The sequence below is a fragment of the Gopherus flavomarginatus genome, chromosome 1, assembly GCF_025201925.1.
Source record: "Gopherus flavomarginatus isolate rGopFla2 chromosome 1, rGopFla2.mat.asm, whole genome shotgun sequence".
In the NCBI taxonomy this organism is placed as follows: domain Eukaryota; kingdom Metazoa; phylum Chordata; order Testudines; family Testudinidae; genus Gopherus; species Gopherus flavomarginatus.
In genome coordinates, this window is record NC_066617.1 from 133,995,949 (window position 1) to 134,017,110 (window position 21,162).

At 41.3% G+C, this 21,162-nt stretch overlaps 1 protein-coding gene across 5 annotated transcripts in view; it reads left to right on the top strand.

The window, feature by feature from the left end:
• ATXN10 (ataxin 10) overlaps positions 1-21,162 on the top strand; it is a 184,905-nt gene that overhangs the window by 6,064 nt on the left and 157,679 nt on the right. For all 5 annotated transcript variants that reach the window (XM_050965846.1, XM_050965855.1, XM_050965827.1 and 2 more), the window contains exons 2-3: positions 2,996-3,187; positions 10,405-10,487. In XM_050965846.1, the coding sequence (XP_050821803.1) occupies positions 2,996-3,187; positions 10,405-10,487 (275 nt within the window). The remainder of the gene's footprint in view (positions 1-2,995; positions 3,188-10,404; positions 10,488-21,162) is intronic.

The window sequence follows — 21,162 nt, forward strand, 5'->3', positions numbered from 1 at the left end:
AGTTAGGAAAATTTACCAAACAGTTCCATGTGGTATTCCAACTCACAGCATAGGTAAAAATAAAGGGAATTGCTAACATACTCTGAAAGTTTTTTGTTTTTTGCATAATTGAATTGGTATACTGCTCTTGAACACTTGCCCTGTTAATGGCTCTGTATGGCATCTTGACTCAACAGAGCAAATGTGACTCTGTCATATGTGGGATTGAATATAGTTGGGTGCTCCTTTACCAGACACTGTCTCATCAGTGTTTGGAAAAATGTTCCTATGTCTGTGTGGATAAATTTATTTATAGATTCTGTGGAATGTCAGTCTCCAAATCGCGTAATCTTCTGGATTTTTGTGTGTGTAAATGGCAGTAGTTGCAACACATGTCCTTGTCAGTGGGAGACCTTAGTCAAATACATGTTTTTTTTTTCATATTTTAAAACCAAACAAAATAACTTCTTATGCATCAAGTGAAACACTTTCCTTCCTATTTGATCACCATCAAATATCTAGCCATACAAGATAATGAATGCGGTCATACTTTCACTAAAAATGGTCAAGCATTACATTAATGAAACATAATAATCTCTTTATGTACCATGATTATTGTCGCCTGTGTTGATTAACATTTCTTCCCCATTTTTATCTCCTTTTGGCCCAGTATTTAGCTCAGAAGATATTTTGCTACTGCCTCTCTCAAGATGTAGCATTTAAATGTTCCTTTGATCTTGTGTGCACCTTAAATCCATCTAAGGGTCAAAGTGGCTGGATTCTGGTTTTCCATGTCAGCTGCATCTGGCTGGCAGTGTTGGACTGAGTTAAACTCTCTGTTCTTAAAGTGACACCATGCTGCACTTTCTTGAGTAGCAGAGTTTCACCAGAATTCATACTCTATCAAATATGAATTACTGACTGGGTTTAATCTGTCACATTCATCCCCTTTCTAAACATAAATTTTGAAAAAATAAATAAATACGCCAACAGCTATATTCTGGAAGCTTTTCACGCATCTGTGTGTGACAGATGGCCTGGAAATTTATGCTTGCTGCTTTTGTGAGAAATGTGCGTGTAAGCTCCAGCATAGCATTTTAACAGCAATTCTCTTCATCTGCTTTAACTCTGTGAGAGTGGAATGGCCTGTACATAGGAGGAAACCTCCACCCATATAACTGCAGTTCTAACTTTTTTTTTAGACCCCACATCATGGCAAGATATTCTCAAGAGTTGCATAGTTTTTTGCCTGTTCTAGCAGTTACTTGGTAAACTAGACAAAGGTAATTTTTTTCTCCCTTTGCATTCCCAGGAGTGAAGTTTGGTGTAGTCAGTCTTGAACTGGCTGCCTCTTCCTTCCATCACTCTCCTCATTGTGTGAAGTCCCTTGCTCCATAATAATCATTACAGTAATGCATAGAGGCCCCAGCTGAGATAGGAGCCCCATTGTGGTGTGCATTGCACGTGCACAGAGTACAATAGATCTTGCCTTGGAGAGTTTACAAACTAAATAAAGACAAAAGGTGGGGAGAAAAAATATTCCCATTTTAGAGCTGAGAAATTGAGGTAGAGATTGTGACTTGCATTCACTCACATAGGAGGTCTGTGGAAGAAGCTGAATATTGAGCTCAGATCACTGAGCTCCATTCCAATGTCTTAACCACTACACTTTTTTGAGATTATGCTTTCTCTTCTCTCTTCACGTGAAAGTACAGTATTAGCTCCTTATAGAACTTGGTTTTATCAGTATAGGCCTGATCCAAGATAATGGAAAGCTTTTGAAAACATGGAGTTAAGGTTGCAACCACACAGTGGTGCTCTGTTTTCCTTGTGCCCTTGAACGTGAGAGTTCAAATCCTTGAATTCACATTTGGGAGGAGGGAACCAGGGAATGCACACTTAAAGTTACCCCAGACGATATCAGGGCCAGGGATCATCCACTGATGTTGAAAGGCAATAAATTAAAACTGGTAAAGTGATTATTTACAAAAAAGGATAATAATTGGTGGAATTCACTGTTACAGGGTAGGTACACTAATGGCTTAGTAAGATTTAAACATTTAATGGATTACCAGGGATCTAGATCTTCATATTTCAGGATATAAACTTTTCACTAACTTTCTGGGACTAGAGAAACTTCTCTCTGGGCAGGTTATTTTATTATGTAGTTTCTTGTTCCTTCCTCTAAAGCAGTGGTTTTCAACCTCTGGTCAGCAGACCCCTGGAGGTCTGCAGACTATGTCTAAGATTTCTGAAGAGGTCTGCACCCCCATTTGAAATTTTTTAGGGGTGCACAAATGAAAAAAGGTTGAAAACCACTGCTCTGAAACATCTGGTGCTGGACACAGTTGGTCTGAGTCAGTATGCTGATTCCTAATTTCTTTGTTCCTAAACGATTTTATGCATCTTTTGTGTATGTAGTAATAGTGTATGTGGTTAGGATGACATAGACTGCTTTTGGTCTAAGAGTTGTTACTTAGAGTTCCATGAAAACTAAATCAGTATATGACCTGTACTCAGTAATGATTGCTGTTTGCTATGTTGAAAGGGTAGTGAGATGTGTATGTCACCTAAGACTTACGAAGGCTTCTATACTGTGCTGACTAAAATTTATATTTTCCATGATGCATAAGGTTGTTGTGGGTTTTTTTTAAGTCCTCATGTTGAACTGGAAATAACTCTAAGTACGTGCTTGGTATATCTTAAAATAAGGCCCTTGATTTCTTGGGAGGGCAAGGTTTTACAGGAATAGAGAGTTTACTTTAAAAATTAGTATGAGCCTTTTGGATTTTTCTAACAATAGTAAGTCCCCTCTACTCAAAGATTTGGTGTGTCAGGACGGTTAAGTTTTCTTATTGCGGAAATATATTACAGTATTATGTCAACTCTTCAATGTTAAATTTTAAATGAACATGACTTGAATAATAAGCTTCCTGAGAGATTTTTTTGTCTAACCAATATTTCCCCACCCTATTTATAATCCTCCTTTACTCACTGCAGTTATACTTTATTTCAGAGAAATGGCAGAAGAAAGTATGTTCCAGAGTCTCCTAAAAATCTTAACTAAAGCCTCGTGTGAAATGGAATTGGCCTGCAGGGATTCCATGGAACTGATAACTCTAGACACATGTCTGCTGCTTATAGCAGAATGTTTCAGATGTCTACGGAATGCCTGTGTTCGGTGTGCCAAGAATCAAGATGTTATGAGGTATAGTTATGATCCTTATTAACATACACAAATTTTAGAGAGTTTAAATTGTGTTAGTGCTTTATCTTTTATTTTACCCTGTTGTCTTCTTATTTGACTTGTAAGTATATTAACTGATATTTTCCACTTAATAGAATTCTTTAAGAAAATGTTTAGATTGAAATAATTATAAAAATTCATATGTCAGTGTTAAGGTTGCTGGATTGTGATGAAAATGTGCATTTCTTTGTCCTCTGAATAATGGAAGTTGATTATGTGAGCAATATAATATTTATGATGTTGTTAACTTTAATTTTTTGGCTTCTAAGTTGGGGGTCGCCCGCCTTTCAGAAGTGGTGTGCCAAGTCTTCATTTATTCACTCTAATTTAAAGTTTCGCGTGCCAGTAATACATTTTAAAGTTTTTAGAAGGTCTCTTTCTATAAGTCTATAATATATAACTAAACTATTGTTGTATGTAAAGTAAATAAGGTTTTAAAAATGTTTAAGAAGCTTCATTTAAAATTAAATTAAAATGCAAAGCCCCCCGGACCGGTAGTCAGGACCCAGGCAGCGTGAGTGCCACTGAAAATCAGCTTGTGTGCCGCAGGTTGCCTACCCCTGTTCTAAGTGGATGGGTTTTGTAGATGATATGATAGGGAATATATTCTTAGAAGTCCACAACCTTAGCTGACTTTTGAAATGAAGGATGGTTTAATGTTCTTTTAATACATGTAGGTTTATATCTTGCATATGAAAAAGTACATTCAGTATTTGTGTATGTTATCTGGAGTAAATTGTACACTGTTAGTCTAATATTAATGAGTGTGAAGAGCTGGATTCCGCCCTCAATTACGTAGTCGCATCTCCATTTATTTTAGGTTGCATGGATGTATTTCAATGTCAGTTTTTATAGACTTTAGGGTCAGAAAGGACCAATATGATCATCTAGTCTGACCTCCTGCACAAAGCAGGCCACAGAACCCTACCCATCCACTTCTATAACAAACCCCTAACCTATGTCCGAGTTATTGAAGTCTTCAAATTGTGGTTTGAAGACCTCAAGCTGCAGAGAATCCACCAGCAAGTGACCCATGCCCCACGCTGCAGAGGAAGGCGAAAAACCTCCAGGGCCTCTGCCAATCCGCCCCGGAGGAAAATTCCTTCCCGATCCCAAATATGGTGATCAGCTAAACCCTGAGCATGTGGGCAAGACTCTCACCAGCCAGCACTCAGGAAAGAATTCTCTGCAGTAACTCAGATCCCATCCCATCCAACATCCAATCAGAGACCACTGGGCCTACTTATCTGCTGATAATCAAAGATCAATTGCCAAAATTAAGCTATCCCATCATACCATCCCTTCCATAAACTTATCAAGCTTAGTCTTAAAGCCAGATATGTCTTTTGCCCCCACTACTCCCCTTGGAAAGCTGTTCCAGAACTTCCCTCCTCTAATGGTTAGAAACCTTCATCTAATTTCAAGTCTAAACTTCCTAGTGTCCAGTTTAAACCCATTCGTTCTTGTGTCTCCATTGGTACTAAGCTTAAATAATTCCTCTCCCTCCCTAATATTAATCCCTCTGATATATTTATAAAGAGCAAGCATATCCCCCTTCAGCCTTCTTTTGGCTAGCCTAAACAAGCCAAGCTCTTTGAGTCTCCTTTCATAAGGCAGGTTTTCCATTCCTCGGATCATCCTAGTAGCCAGTCTCTGAACCTGTTACAGTTTGAATTCATCCTTCTTAAACATGGGAGACCAGAACTGCACACAGTATTCCAGATGAGGTCTCACCAGTGCCTTATATAACGGTACTAACACCTCCTTATCTTTGCTGGAAATACCTCGCCTGATGCATCCTAAAACCGCATTAGCTTTTTTAACGGCCATATCACATTGGTGGCTCATAGTCATCCTGTGATCAACCAATACTCCAGGGTCCTTCTCCTCCTCTGTTGCTTCCAACTGATGTGTCCCCAATGTATATCTAAAATTCTAAAAGTCATCCACTCTGGATTTGCAAAAACCAGTAAAAATAAATGTTAGAGACAGTAATACTTTGCTCTTACAGTACTTCTCATTTTCAAAATGTTAAAAATTTAGCTAGTTAACCGTAATAGCTAACCAGAAAATAGCCATATCAAGGTTGCTGGATTATGTGAAACTGGTGTTCAGAATCTTAAAAATGACTCTTTCTGGTACTTTTCAAACCTGACTTACTGAGATAGAAATTGTCCTGTATTGGGTCAGAATAGATGAAATTAAATAACAGAACTCCATAAATACTGTGGTAGTGTTCAGATGAGGATGTCGCATCTGATTATTTATTTTTAAAGACTTGCATAACTGAAAAAGGCTGTGAATGGAATTTCCTGTAATAACAATAAATGATTGTTTAAATATGTTTTATATTGCTGCTTCCTCATTTTAAATGTTTCAGGCTGTAGTGTTTACTTAGAATCCAAAATGAGGGTTGTATAATATTTTGTGGTTGCATCCTATGACAGCAAACTGTTCAGACAATTCTCAAACACTGTAGTCTTCTTTTCACTCAACAGAATGTTTAAAGGGTTGTTGCCTTATTTCCCACCACAACAATTAAGCACAAATGCATCTAAAATTCTGAAACGTAATAATTTCACCGAAATTTTTATAGTCAGGTTTGTAACTATTTTCCAGATTCTTAGAGTTAAATCTTCTTCGATATTTATTTAAAGTAATTAAAAAAGTTTTATTGTATTTAAAAATGAAGATTTATAAGTTTTATAAAAAACATACTGTCTATTTGCTAGTGGCCTGAATAAATGAATATAGCTGCACAGATGAACTATTAGTCCTGGAGGAATTGTATGCCGTTGCGCATGCACAGAATTCATGTGGTGTGTGTGTGTGTGTGTGTGTGTGTGTGTGTATATATATATATATATATATATATATATATATATATATATATATATATATATATATATTTTGTGCAGAAAATAGCTTCTGCTGGAAAGTTTCTGCCTTTTGCCCACCAGAGGGCGCTCTGGTGCTAGAACAGAGCAGCTGTTCCTGGCTAGCCCCAGCTACAATAAAGGAGAGAACCTGCAGTGCCTTCTTTGCAGTGGCTGTTGGGCCAGATTGGGAGACAGATAGCATGGGGATGCTGGAGGGTCATAGATGGGCTCATAGGGGCCAGTGGTGGAGGACAGACTGGGGCGGGGCCTGAATGGGATTGGAGGTGGAGGGCCAATGGGGGAGGGAGATGCAGGGTGACACGGAGACAGGAGAGGGGGTGCAGGGCCACATGGGGGTGGCTGAGTGGGGGCATAGAGACACATGGGGATGGGGTGCAGGGACAAATGGAGATGAGGGCAGGGGGCTGGCTGAGGGAGTGTAAGGACACCGTCACAAGGAGGGGGTGCAGGGCTACATGAGGTAAGGTGGATGGCTGAGTTGGGGGCACAGACATGGGGACAGAGGGGAGGAGCACACAGAGATGAGAGGAAGGGACTGGATGAGGGGGTACAGGGACACGTGAACACGGAGGGGGTGCAGGGCTACGTGGGGAAAGGGGGGATGACTAAGTGGGGCACGGAGACATGGGGACTGAGGAGGGAGTGCAAGGACACATGGGGATGGGGGAGAGGGCTGGCTAAGGGGGTGTAGGGCTACATGGGGATGGGGGAAGAGTGCAGGGACATCTGGGGATGGGAGGGAATCAATGTGTGTGGCTGGAGGGACACATGGGGACAGGGGCAGATGTGACTAACTGAACGGGAGAGGCTAGGGGTCAGACAGGGTCTGCATGTGGGAAGTTCCCTAAAAATCCCTCCCCTCACCAGAAAAACAAAAACAAACAAACCCTGTTCCATACTTTTCCCACCCATACCCAACAACCCTCCAAGTTTATACCCAGGCTTCTTCCCAGCAATTACTTCCCTCTCCCTCAGCTCCTCTGTTACCTCTGACTGTTCCAAGCCTTTGCACTACTTCTGAGGGGAGCGAGAAATATGGTTCTGTATTGTAGTTTAAATTAATTATTACTCAGACTTCTGTATTAATATGCCTAGTAAGGAATCTTGATTGTCAAAAAACATTTCCTGAACCTTTTTTGTTGTCTGTATTGTTACAAACATACTTGCTGACAGGTATTTTGAAACTGGTGTGATTATATTGTTCTATTTTGACAAAATATGCAGAATTTTGCAGAATTTTAAAATATTGTATGTAGATTTAAAATTTTTTTGGCACAGAATTTTTTCTTTTTGGTGCAGAATTCCCTCAGGAGTAAAGTATACATAAAAAGCACACAGTTGTGTGATGGCATATTTTAAAAGCGAGGAAAGTGGTAGTATAAAATTTCTGTAAATTTGCTATGAATTATAGAAATGCAGTTTGGGAGTCCAAACTGAAAGTTGTGTTTTAAAGAAATGTTTTTACAGTGAATTCCAATACAATTTGAAGATGTCAGTTAGCAGCCCTTAGAAATGAAGTATTCCCTGTATCCCTGGAACAAGAATAACAATGACTGTGCAAGTTTCTTCTTGTCAGCATACCTCAACCTAGATTGGGAAAAGCTACTTTTTTTTCATCCTTCACAAAACAGGGTGAAAAACACTGGAAAAACTCAGTCATTTCAAGCCCATCTGAAAAAATTTGGTCGATTCTAAATGAAATTTTGTCGAGTCCTTGATTTGACAACAAAAATTAAAAGATGAACTGGATATTTTTTGTCTCTTCCTTTCTTGAACCAAAAAATCCATTATTTGTTCAGTTCTTCTCAAAATACTGCCAGGGCTGCTGATGTCTCCTATGATGTGTATACCTAAGAGGACCATTGAATAGCTATGAATTTGTGGTTGTATCTGTGCAAGAGTTAAGTATTGAATCTGTTATTCAGTGAGTAAGAAGAAAGATGTTGCCTCCATTGGTTGCAGCTCTGTGCCAGACTGATGATAGCCTCGGCAGCCAATTAATGCGTGGTGATGCATTTTGACAAGAAACTGAATTCTAATAGCCAAACACACTGTAGCTTGGCTACATGTGGAAAGGCACCTTTTGCATAGTAGGGATTATTCGTAGAGGTCTATTTTGGCTTTGCCACAATCCCAGTGTACACGGGCAGTGTGTGTAGCCTTCTGCTCCTTAAATACCCTGTGAGACACTTGGGATGGGTCACAATGTGCCCATAGTGATTTTTTGAATTGCCATAGAGGCACAGTTTGTTCAGGATTAAATGTCCCTTAAATGTTCAGGAACTGTGGATGGAGGGAAAATGATCAGCTGAATTTGGTGTCAAGTTTGCAATATGCAGGGTTTAGAAATGTAAACCTTTTGGATGCTATTTAAAATCAAGCTAATACTGAACTAAGGATTTTCAGGAAGGAATACTAAGGGTTTGAAACAAATAAGAGACTTGGATGAAAGTATCTGGAGGCTGTCACTTCATTCTTCCTAAGTCATTTAGTTCACTTGGCTCACTGCAAAGAAACTCATGTTTCATACATGTGGGACTCCTCTTTGTTTTAAAGCCTAGTTAAAAGGGGCCCAAGTTGTCACTGAAAACCTATGCAGAAATATTCAGCTTGGAGCTAAATTTACAGATTCTTAAATATTCCTGTTTGCGCTGCTCACTGGAGAGAGTGGTGTGCTCCATGGGAGGTGGAGAGCTTACTGTCATAAATTCTCTGCCTCCAAGATAACTTTTGATTATGAAACTGTTTGAATACCTTGACTCGAATTGTCTTTTCTGACAAGCTCTGAGCTGGTGGTCTTCCATTCCTCCCTCTGAACTAGAGTTAGGATCCATGACCACCTGGAATTTTCCTTGCCCTTATTCCATGGTTTTGAATATTTCCTAATGAATTAACCCCTTAGTTCTTAATTTCATTTGAGCCATTTTTGTCTGGTATTTTAAAATCCTGATAGTTAATGGTAGTGCATAATATAATGGGGCATTGATGGCATATTTCATAACTACTTAAACTATTTGAAGTTTTATTTTATGAAAATATTTCCATTTAATTATAGAAATGCCCAACTAAATTCTATCAGTTTTGGATTTTTGAAGCTCAAAGAGGGAAAAGACTGAATCTGGATTCAGTTAGGGTCATTTTATGAGACACACATTATGATAAGTAAACTGTTCCGATGGTAATGCTTTATGGTACTATTCAGAGCATTGAGGTGTACAAGTGGTAAACTGCTAAGGTAGTTGTCCCTGGTGGTTCAGAAGGGAAGGAGTACACAGTCAGATGAGCTCTTATTGCTTTCCTTTTAGCCCATGGTGTATAGTGTAGCTGGGCTTGTTTTTAAGGGAGGAGTTGAGGACACAGTGGGCTGGTCAGTCTCATTCAGGAATGACCTTTGGGTTGAGACCTATGAGTAGAATGGGAAAAGATATAATGTAGCATATGACTATACAAAAACATTAATTGTACATATTCAATATTTAAAGGTAAATTACAAAAAAAATGATAGTGCAAGCAATTCATTCTTTAAAGATAAAATGTGAATGTATACGTGCCTTTTCTTTGAATTGCATCTAGCCCAATAGTGTCCTGCTCCATAATTATTAGGGATCTGAGGCGCTACAGATAGTAATCTTAGATAATAATAAATAATAACTAGCAATAATACTCCCTATTGTTTTAGTGGTAGTGCAATGACTATAGACAAATGAAGTAGCTATTGTGCATTGAAACCAGTTCACACACAACCTGTGATATCCTTAGAACTTATTGAACGAGGAAATGTCAGCCATGGAACTGGGGTTATCCCTTAATGTGTTGGGAAAGTGATACAAATCTCTAATATCCACCTGGAGAGGGTCCAGGGATTAACAGAACAGAGTGATCTGAAAGACAGCTTCTCTAACAATACTGAGCCCCACTCCATCCCAAATATGCACCTGCTGCACTGACATCTACCCAGCATGCACTAGGTGAGTATAAAAACCCAAATCCTTGTGAGGGACATGAAACTGCAAACATTTAGCTCAGAACTGAAAGTATGGTTATGCTAACAGTCTGAAACGAACAGTTAACATTTTATTTACAAGTGTCAGAGACCCATGTCCTCCCCAATATGACTTTACCTGTGGTGCTTGATTCTGCATCCACTGAAGTCAGGTGAGAGGCTTCAGTGAGATTAGGATCAATCTGTGATGTTTTGTGATGTAACTCCATACAGTGTTTCTGCCCACTCCAGGACGTTTAAAATTAAACTCCCTCTTTTTTTTAACTATATAATAGGAATTTGGGTCTGATTGAAGTGTCTGTCCACTTGATCCAGTTGCTTCATGGATTAGAAGTTGAACAGGAATCGTTACTGGCTGGTAAGAGAGTATTCATTTTGGGTAATGTGTAACCTGCACTATTTTGAAAATTATTATATTTTATTGCTTGGTGGCAATTTTATAAATTGTAGCATTATGTCCTGAAATCAACTTTTTACATTTTTCTGTAAATAAGCTGTTTTATTTGGTACTTGGCATGCTAACCTTCTTTCCTAATTTATTGTTTTTTTTTTTTTTTTTAATTGGTGGACTAAGAATAGTATGTGTTGCGTGTGTGTATATACAGTAGAATATAGCTGGTGCTTTAAAAGTCACCTGAAGGAGTAAGGCATCCAAATCTGAGTTCAAATCTTAACTCCTTTGTGTCACCTGGAAAATACCAGCCCTAAACCCTTCTCATATACACTATGTTTCTAGGTCCATAATATTTGTCCTCCATTATTCCCTGGAGATTGTAAAGGGGAAGATATATGGAAACTTCAGTAAAATTATCAGGATATTTAAACTGGCAAAAATGAAAAATGCCTATGATGCTTCCACTCTAAATATCTTTTGCTGTCTTATTGTCTTTCGCTTGATTTGCTGTCATGCAGAAATGAGTCTATATTCATTTTTCTTTCTCTGACATTCTAGAAAGAATTTGTTTCTTGGATTCAGATAAATTATGTGATTGTGGCCTCTCTTTACATAGCTGTGCCACTCTCTCTGGCCAGTCAGGACAGTATGTGCCAATAGCTGAACAATCTATTCAAGACCTATTCTTCCCTTAAACTGGACATATAGAGGCGTATGCTGTTCAGAGAGAAGAAAGTCTCTGTTGGCCCAGTGATCTGCACTGCTTCATGTCAGCTGCACTTGCACACCACCACCACCACTTTTACCCCCTCCCCCCCTCGCTCAATTCACAGTAAGTAAACTTCAGTAACTTGTCTTCTCCTGCTTTTCTGTGTATATATGAGTAGGGCCACCAACTCTGCCATTTGTGGTGGTGAGGAAGGCTGGGAGAGAAAACATTTGGTTCCCAGTCTGTTTCATTGTCTCCTTCTTCCCTTTGGAGGAATGGGTAGTTTTCTTTCCTCCTGTGACTGCTGTTCCTCTTGCCTCTTGTGAAGGGAGTGGAATTAATGCCACCAGTGGCTTCTCTTCAAACACCTGCATCGGGTTGGAAAGGAGCAGTGGACCCCAGGAGACCTTTCCCTCAAGATTGCTATGATGTAAGGTCAAGACAAAGTACTTCAGTTCCCTGTTGGTGATTCCTTGCCCACTTCCACCACAGTTCTATCCTTTGCTGGGCTAGAGAAAGATTAGTGAGACTCACAGGGATTCTGTGTGGAGGGAGCAGTACCAGAGCCCCCATTCTTATGTGGAGTAGAGGAGGAGCCAGGGAGAGGAGAACCCTCCACAGAATGTGGAAGGGAGGAGTTGGGAGAACGTGGGAGATGAACCTCCAACCATTTCAGGAAGCCGGGGAGAGAGGATTGGGACCAGAGGGAACACTCCATTCCACACCCGACCACTTCACAGGCTATGGAGTGAAGAGCAGAACTGGGGGAAACAGTGGGAGCCAAAACCTTATAGGGCAGGACAGAGGCCCATAGACCCTATCCAAGAGAACAATAGGACCAAAGGGTTGACCCCTGGGGAAGCACCTGCCATCTTCAATCTCTTCAGAGGAACAGGGAGAACAGTGTGCATAGAGAAGCAGAGAGGACCATCCTTTTCTACACCTTAATAGAGTCATGAAAGGAGGGAGGTTTTTTTTGTTTGTTTTTGTTTTGTGGTTTTTTTATTTTTTAATTTTTTAATTTATTTTTTTAAATTTATTTTTTTTTTTTTTGGTGCTAAATTCTGCAGTGGCTGTGAGTGTTACTGCACTCATTGCAAAAAGCGTTGTGAACGCTAGGAGGACTCTCACTCTAGTGAGCCATGGTGCTTGTTACTTCCAGGCATGTGCTGTGATGTTCATACGCTACCTTGCTGCTGTTTAGATCACAAGAAACAGCAGTGAGATGTTGTCATCCAAAAAATCCAGAAAACTGACTTGGTGGAAAAATGAGGCTGAAATACTTAAATTTGTAAAACCATATTATTAAGCCCTTGAACTTTAGAGTAATAATCTACTTTGTGGTTTATTAACCTTAATACACAAATCAGCATATGGGTTTGCAGAATGAGGAGTTTGAATTTTAAACAAAATTGGAATACTAACCCTGAGAGAGACACTGCTAAATACTATGTAACATTGACTCATCTGAAAACTGTGCTCTCTTGCTCTGCGTGTGCGTGTGTGCGTGTGTGCGTGTGTGCGTGTGTGCGTGTGCGTGTGTAAAAATGTGATCAGGAGTTAAGTACTGTACTTAAATTAGCCCGTAAAAGGATTTGCCCATGAAAATGAATGAGAGAGATGAGAAAAAGTGTCTTTAACCCTTAGAATAATGGAGTTTTCCAGTAGGCTGGCTAAATGAAAATTGAGGAATAACACATGAGTAGAATGTGTTTACAAAAGACAGCATTTATGGTCCTACATAATGCTTGTGAAGAGAAGGGCTGTTACACTGGGTAAAGCTTTTAGTTGTATTAAACATAAACCTAAATCAGTTTATCGTACTACTATTTACATTTTCTTCATTTTTATTACTACATTTACTAATTATCAAAGATTTCTCCCCCATGGGCTGTCTTGTCTTGTTTCATAACTGCAATGATGTCCTGGGGCCAGATTTACAAAGGTATTTAAGGGCCTAAAGATGCAGATAGGTGCCTAGTGGGATTTTCAAAGGTTAGCAGATTAGGCACCTAAATCCATTAAAATACATTTTTGCAATTGAAAATTCTACTCAAGTGCCTCTCTGCATCTTTAAGGTGCCTAAATGCCTTTTGAAAATCTGGCCCTGGATGTTATTTTAGCAACATCTCCTTCAGAATTGTGATCAAATGTAAGCACAGAATCTAAGGGCTTGTCTGCGCAAACACTTAGTTTCTGGCAAGCTGGGATATGAATCTACTGTCTGTATGGAGCCTACTGACTACTTTAGAATTGGAGTAAATTAAAGCACATTAGGGAACGTTTCGTCTGCCAGTAGGGTCCACCAGGATTACAACTGTGTGGTAGGCTAATGCACTCTAGATTTACACCTCAGCTTGCTGCAAATGAAGTGTGTGTGTAGATAAACCCTCAGACCTTGCAGGATGAAGAATTCAGTTATAATTAATGCTTTTCTCTTGAGTTGATTCCACTATGAAAACACGCATCAGATGGTATCCTATAGCTTAAATGAATTTTAGGAACCAAAAAAATCTGTTTTAAATAATCAGCCTTAAGATGTATGTTTTCACTCCATTTTCATCCAGTGGTATCTATTTTAAGTCGTTCAGTGTGGTATGGCAATATTAGTAGGAAAGTTCAGAATGTACTATAATTTGTAATGGATAAAAAACACTGCAGTAATATATATATGGTATCCTTGGCAAATACTGTACCAATGTGGTTGGTTTTGGGGCAGGGAGGAGTAGGGAGGAAAAAGTTTTGTTTTAATGATGTATTAATGAATAAAAGAGCAAAAAGAGGAAATGCCGTATTAAATGCTGTGTGTTGTTAAACACTGTTTAGATTAAATCCAGACTTGCTTTGCATCTTCTCAGCTATGTGAATATTGACTTTTTCCCTCTTTTTAAGTGTGTGGTACTATTTACGTAGGGGCCATGGTGAGATTCCACAGGCATAATTGAGATGAAAGCATTGTCTTTTTCTGATGTATCACCAGTTTTCCCTGTGAGTTTCCAAATATCCTGGAACTTTAAGTAGCACTGTTTTCCAGTTTCTTTTCTTGAGTAGAAACAACATAGCAATATTTTTCTGCATTTTAATCTGCCTCTCACAATGAGCAGATAGATACAACCAATGGAGAAAGTAGTGTCTGTTTAGTCACGCTCTTAGTTCTCTTAGATGTACATCATCACACAGATTATGAAGATAGCCTGGATAGTCTAGAAGAGTTCAGGTGATTCTCCAGAGACCCACGGAATCTTGTTTGCAACAGTTCTTAAAATAAACATATCTGGCGAATTCATACACACAGCTATTGGAGATGGTAAAGACCTATTGGGCTACCCAACCCCACTCATTATCTATCTATCCCTCTAAGAATTTCTTAGCATCTTGTCCAGTGTAGTTTTTAAAAATGTATAGCTATTGAAGTGACTTTCATGAGTTACCTTTAGAGATCTTTCCATAGATTCCTAATTGGATGTTGCAAACTTTTCCCTTTAAGTTCATGCTGTTAGTTGCGGTTAGACTATACCCCAGTTCCTCTCCTCTCCTACATTTACTGAAGGTGTAATAGAGTCCTAAGAGTTTGCTGTTCACTGTGCAGAACTTGGAGTAAGGCAGGGTCTCTTTTCTGAGGCAGCTAAACACTAAGAAGACAAACTCAGGGAATTTAAAAGCTAGATGAGTACAAGGTGTTGATGCACAGTTGTGCTACAGTGTTTGTGTTTTGCATAGTTTCTTGCTTTAATGATCATAGCACTTCACATGGTTGGATTTAAGGCTGATAGGTGTCACAGTTGAAGTAGTTTAAAGTAGCAAATGCTAAGATGGCAGCTCCCATTGAAGGAGATAACTGCAAATTAAATTGAGGAGAGGTAATGAAACTGTGTCAGGGATTTTTCATTGAGTTAACTAAGGCTTTAATCACTGGAGTTGTCTGAGTAGATTGTACGGATGAGTCTCTCTTTCTGCAGTGCATGTGCTTTTGGTCCCAGACTGGTAACTGTAGCGTAAGGTCACGACTGCAGACATGCTGTCTCACATATTGAACATCTTGAGTCAGGGTATATAAGGAGTAAGAGCCCAAGGACAGTGTCTGAAGACAGAAGTTTTCTTCCCTGATCTTGCCACCATAAGCTTTGAAAACCATAGGAAATGTGGATTAAAAAAAAATAAAATCCTATAGGCCAGGGGTCGGCAACCTATGGCACGTGTGCCAAAGACGGCACGTGAGCCAATTTTTAATGACACACTGCTGTCTGCCAGGGTCCAGGCCGCCGGTCCCGGTCAGCCCACTGCCGAACCCAGGCTGGCAATGGGCTGAACGGGGCCAGCGGCCAGGGCCCCAGCAGGCGGCAGTGTGCCATTAAAAATCCTATTGGTCCCAGCCAGTTCTTCTCCACCTCTCCTGCCGGCATTTGCACATGCTTTCCTAATCTCCGTCACTTACGGCTGGAGGTTGTGTTTCTGGGTTAGCGTGTCCATACCGCTACCTGGTGTCTGCGGAGTCTGAGCGGCCCTGGGAAGTGGCCCCGCCGGTGGGGGCAGGAAGAGGGACCTGGCTCCACAGGAGTGGCAGTGCCTGTGAAGCCTGTAAGTGGGGAAGGGGCCTGGGTCCCAGTTGCACCGTGCGCCTGCCCGCCCCGAGCACGGCCGGCCCCGCTCCCTGGACTCGGCAGGCTGCCCCGGGGTTGGAGCTCCAGTGCCGGGATGAGCTCGGCTTTGAACTGGGGCAGGCCGTGTCCCACAGCCTGAACCCGAGCCTGGGAGCTGTGGCTTGCTGCCAGCTGGACCCTGGGAACATCTGGGTCGCACTTCTTTCTCCACCCCAGGGCACTGGACCCCGCTCCCCTCCGGCACTGAGGGCAGAACCCAGGAGTCCAGAACCCAGGAGTCCAGAGCCCTAGTCTCCATCTGCCCCCCACCCCCTCGAACAACTAGAGCCCAGCTGGAAACCTAGGAGTCCAGAGTCCTCGCTCCCAGCACTCCTCCCCCAAGCGACAGACACCAGCCCTTTCCCAGAGCCCAGGAGTCCCAAATCCCACCCTGCCCTACCCCTCCGACCAAGCCACTGCCCTAATCCCTGCACCTCCCCTTCACACATACCCAGCCCTCTGCCCTGACCCCTGCACTCTCCACATCCACCAGCCCTCTGCCCTGACCCCTGCATCTCCCATGACCCCAGCCCTGACTCCAGCACCCCCACACATACCCAGTCCCCCTGAACCCCATGTCCTGACTCCTGCACCCCCTCACGTGCCGCAGCCCTCTGCCCTGACTCCTGCACCCCAACACATACCCAGCCCCCATACACCCCATGCCCTGACTCTTGCACCCCCCATATTCCCACCTGCACCCCTCGCACCAAATGGGAGCTGCCCAGGTAAGCGCTCCACCCTCAAACCTTCTGGCCCAACCCTGAGCCCCTTCCCTCATTCTAGCTCCTGGCCAGACCCTACATCCCAACCCCTAGCCTGCTCCTTCACCCCCAACCCTGTGCTCAGTGCACTCCCACCCTCAGCTCAGTGCAGAGAGAGAGGAAGAGAATGGGCTCGAACTAGGGAGAAGGTAGGTACCCACTCTATGTGGGCAGAGCTGGGATCCCAGACCGGCAGCAGGCTGAGTTGCTCAGTCCACTGCCAGTCTGGGGTCCCGGCTGCCGCCTCGCTCAGCCTGCTGCCAGTCTGGGGTTCTGGCTGCCGGTCCCTCTCAGCCTGCTGCTGGCCTAGGTGAACAGAGCCCCAGGCCGGCAGCAGACTGAGTGGGCTGGCGGCGTAAGCTCTGCATTTTAATTTAATTTTAAATGCAGCTGCTTAAACATTCTGAAAACCTTGTTTACTTTAAATATGACAATAGTTTAGTTATATAATATAGACAGAGCGAGACCTTCTAAAAAACATTAAAATGTATTACTGGCACGCAAAACCTTAAATTAGAGTGAATAAATGAAGACTCGGCACACCACTTCTGAAAGGTTGCCGACCCCTGCTAAAGGCAATAGTGAAAGGCCCTTTAAGATCTCTACAGAGTGGATTGGCTTTTGTCTGATGTCTGAGATCTAGAGAAAAACTAAGGAGAAAGTCAGACTGATTTAGATGAAAGACCAAAGCTACTTCGGGTAGGAATGTAGGATGTGGGTGCAGTGCTTCCTGATATTTATGAAATGCTGTATAAGAAAGGGGTCTGTTATCAGGGCATGCATCTCATTGACTCTTCAGGCTGATGTGATTTGTCGTTTTGATTGCTGTTTTCTATGAAAGATAAAATCAGGCATGCTCCAAGAGGTTCAGAAGTTGACTCCATGGAAGCATAAGATTTAAGTCCAATGCAGGGCAGGTTAAGTGAGAAAATTATTAGTAGACTTTTAAACAAACAAAACAACAAAAAAACTCATCTCAACAACCTCTTTACTATTGTGTGGAAAAACTGAGAGAACTGAATAGGACAACAGGCTGTTCTAGCTGCCAGATGAACTTTCATGGATTCCAACGCCAGAAGGAACCATTGTGATCATCTTGTCTGACATCCTAAATAACACAGGCCATAGAACTTCCTCAAAATAATTCTTAGGGCATATCTTTTAGAAAAACTATCTTAATTAAAACATTTGCAAGCGACAGACAACTTAATTGAACTTGAGGCAGGCCCAATCTCTTTAACAGCTCTGAAATGGTTCAGTATGTTAGTGAACGAAGATACCAAACATAGTAAAGATCCTTGTTAAAAGCCCAAGTAGAAAAACTTTTTTTCTCTTTGTAGCATATGCTTCCTCCCCCATAACCAGTTTTATGGTTTTCCAGCAAAATTCAGCAGACTGTTCGGGCGAGGGACATGAGAGTTCATCAAGGCATTGTATTGCAAGCTTCCAGAATTTGAAATCTGGATTGAGGATCTGTCTCTGATGAGATCTGGAAAAAACTGATACATGAATTTGAGGATCAGATGAATACCAGAACTGACAAGCCCTTACTGAAACTATTAGTACTATATGGGATTTGTCAGCTTTCTCTTTGACTCTTGAAAGTAACAGACATGTTTGTAAACAGATCTGCTCGATGTTTCCATTACTGCAAATGATTTTAAGGCCTAAAATTTTGCAGAATTCATGAAAGCTTGCGGTGACCCAATAGGAGCTGCTGGTGCTCCGCACTTCTGAAAATCAGGCTACTTACTTAAGTGCCTAAATATGGATTTAGGGGCTTAACTTCAGGTGCCCATTTAAAAGAAAAAAACAAAAAAACCCAAACAAACTTGTTTTTTCCCCTCTTTCTAATTGTTTGGAATGGTTGGTTGTACAGTGTATTTTAATTGGCTGGGAAGAGGAATTTAGAGTGGGCTATGTAAATCTGAGTTGAAGTAGTCAACACATGAAGTAAAAATTGAAGAAGAAGCTGGTCGTTTAGTCGTATTGTGTGTTTCTGTTCAATATCATCCAAGTTCTTGTTCCGCTCTTTGGAAATGTTTGTCTTCTGATTTCATTGATTTGTTATAGTAATTCTCTCTCTCTCTCTCTCTCTCTCTCTCTCTCTCTCTCTTCTGCTTTCCTGATATCTTCTCTCTTTCCCCCCATTTCCTATTTCTAAAGAGAGAGGTTAACTCTAGCTCTGTGTGTGGGAAAATATATATTTTAAAGTATTGCTAAAAACTGTCCAAAAATTTACTAGAGAGACAAGAATAGCATAGTGAGAATCTAGCACTAGCGCCATGTGTTTAAGAAATCCTGTAGTTTTTATTGCCTTAAACTGAGATCTGGGTTTTGTGCTCTCTACATAAAGAAAATGTGAATATTTGGCTTTAAGTATTTGATTGTAGTGTGAATATAGTAAAGGATTATGCAATTGTAAATTATACTTCTTGGAGCCTCTCAAATTCAGTGACTACTGAATTTTATTTATTTGAGAACTTAAGCAAAATTGCCCTCCTCAGGTTGATAGTTTGACCCTTCCCACAGAAATTCCTCGTATATATTATTATTATTTATTATTTATTAATCTCTGTGAAGGGTCATGGAGAAGAGAAACACTGGATTTTTTTTGTTGGTTTTTTGTTGTGAGCAAATCCTTTAAGCTGTTAAATTGCAAATTTATTGCTTGAGTCATACAAGTTATATCCTGATGTCCATTGCCTGGAGAGAGAGAGATGATGTGTGTGTTATAAAATGTTTACCATTCTACTTGTTTTGCAGTGTCAAATCTCATGAATTGTTAGCAACTGAGTGACTCAGCTTTAAGTGTGTGTCTGTGTTAGTTTTGTATTCAGGGGTGAGGAAGTGGAGGACAGGGGTTACTGACTGACCCACAGCTCAGAGGATTAGATTCCCAGTGAATAATCCTAAAAGGGCAGTTGGATGATTTCCACAAGCGGAAAGAGAATATTTTAAACTGCTTTCCTTTTTATTTTTTTTATTTGGGGTTTCCTTTTGCCTTTTGGTAGCACAGTTAAGTTACTTATAACCTAAGTAAACCAGGTGTGTTTTGGCAGACTTTTTAGTCACCTAATGAAGGGACAGCTTTAATCTTAAGGATTGCCTACTTTCACGTGTGATTTTTGCTTTGTGTATCTAGACTTTTTGGACAGGGGATTGGTGCCAGTACTTTGCTACCACTGTTAAAGCAAAAACTATAATTACATTGTCAAAATAATATTTATAGTATTATTTTCAGGGAATAATTGTGGGAGTGTGATGAATATATTATACTCATCAAAATTTTATATAAACATCATGAGTTTTTTATTTGAGCTATTGGTATTGTGTTTGGCCTTCATGCTTTTCCAGTCTGTAAAAATAATATTGGGATTTTCTTGGTCTTCGTAGCATTTGCAGTGTGTATCCTTTAAAGATCAGTTGATTAAACTATTTGGTCGAAGTAAACTTGTATTGGCATTTTAGTTACATATTTCCACAGTTGTGCTACTTAAAAAATCCCTTTTTACTTTAAAGCATTTCCTCCCCCTATTTATGGTAGTATGATTCAGCGCATTATATTTAATCTTCTTGCTTGATAGGGTGACCATGTTTCCCCGTGCTGAATTTGGGACACCTGGTAAAATTACTCGTATTCAACCGAGTTCAACAGTAATCAATTGTACAAACATTCAAATTAACATCAAGTTGACTGAGCCCCTGTTAAAAAGAAATACTTCGTAGCTGGATTCTTTTTATTTACCTTCTTATCTTTAAGGCTTTAGGGTTCACTGGGGAGGGGTGACGCACACATCCCTACCCCCCCCACCACACAGACATACACTCTCTCACATGGGTGGGGAGTGACTGACGGACCTGACCCTCCCTTCCTGTTGCTCCAGACCCACTTCTCTTGGTACCTGGCACCGAGGCGATATGTGGTGGTGGGGTGGGGGGGGGGACAATGTGACCCACTGATTTATGCCAGGGTTCACACCAGAATGTGGCCAGCAACAGCCTTTTGGTGCTGTGTGGGAGGGAAGGGACTAGAGCTGCTTCCAGCCCCTCCCACCACTCCCGTGTGGCTGGAAGCAGCTTGTCCCTTCCTGCCCCGCACAGTGTCGAAAGGCAGCTAACACCTCAAGACTACTGCTGGCCACTGACATAACCCAGCTGGCGCCTGTCCTCAGGCTACAGAGTGGGCAAGAAGGGATTAAGGATGCATTGTGCACCAGGGCCCAGGGAATCTGACTGCAGGGGCTTCAGCAAACCTGGCCAGAGAGGTGGCTCAGCAAGGAAGGGTGCCTAGGGGACAGAGCAGCTCCGTGCTCCCCAGGGGCAGGACTCAGGGCTAGGGTGTGTGTGAATAGGGTTCTAAGCCCCTACCCGGGGGATTGCTGAGGAGCCTTCAGGTTCGGGGCGTGAACAGGTTGGAAATTGCTTCCCCCCCCCCAAACCCCCACCACTCGAGAGCTTAGCTGAGGGGTGGAGAGGCGTCCTCGTACCAGCACTGTACGGGGCTTTGGAACTCTTTCTGGCCA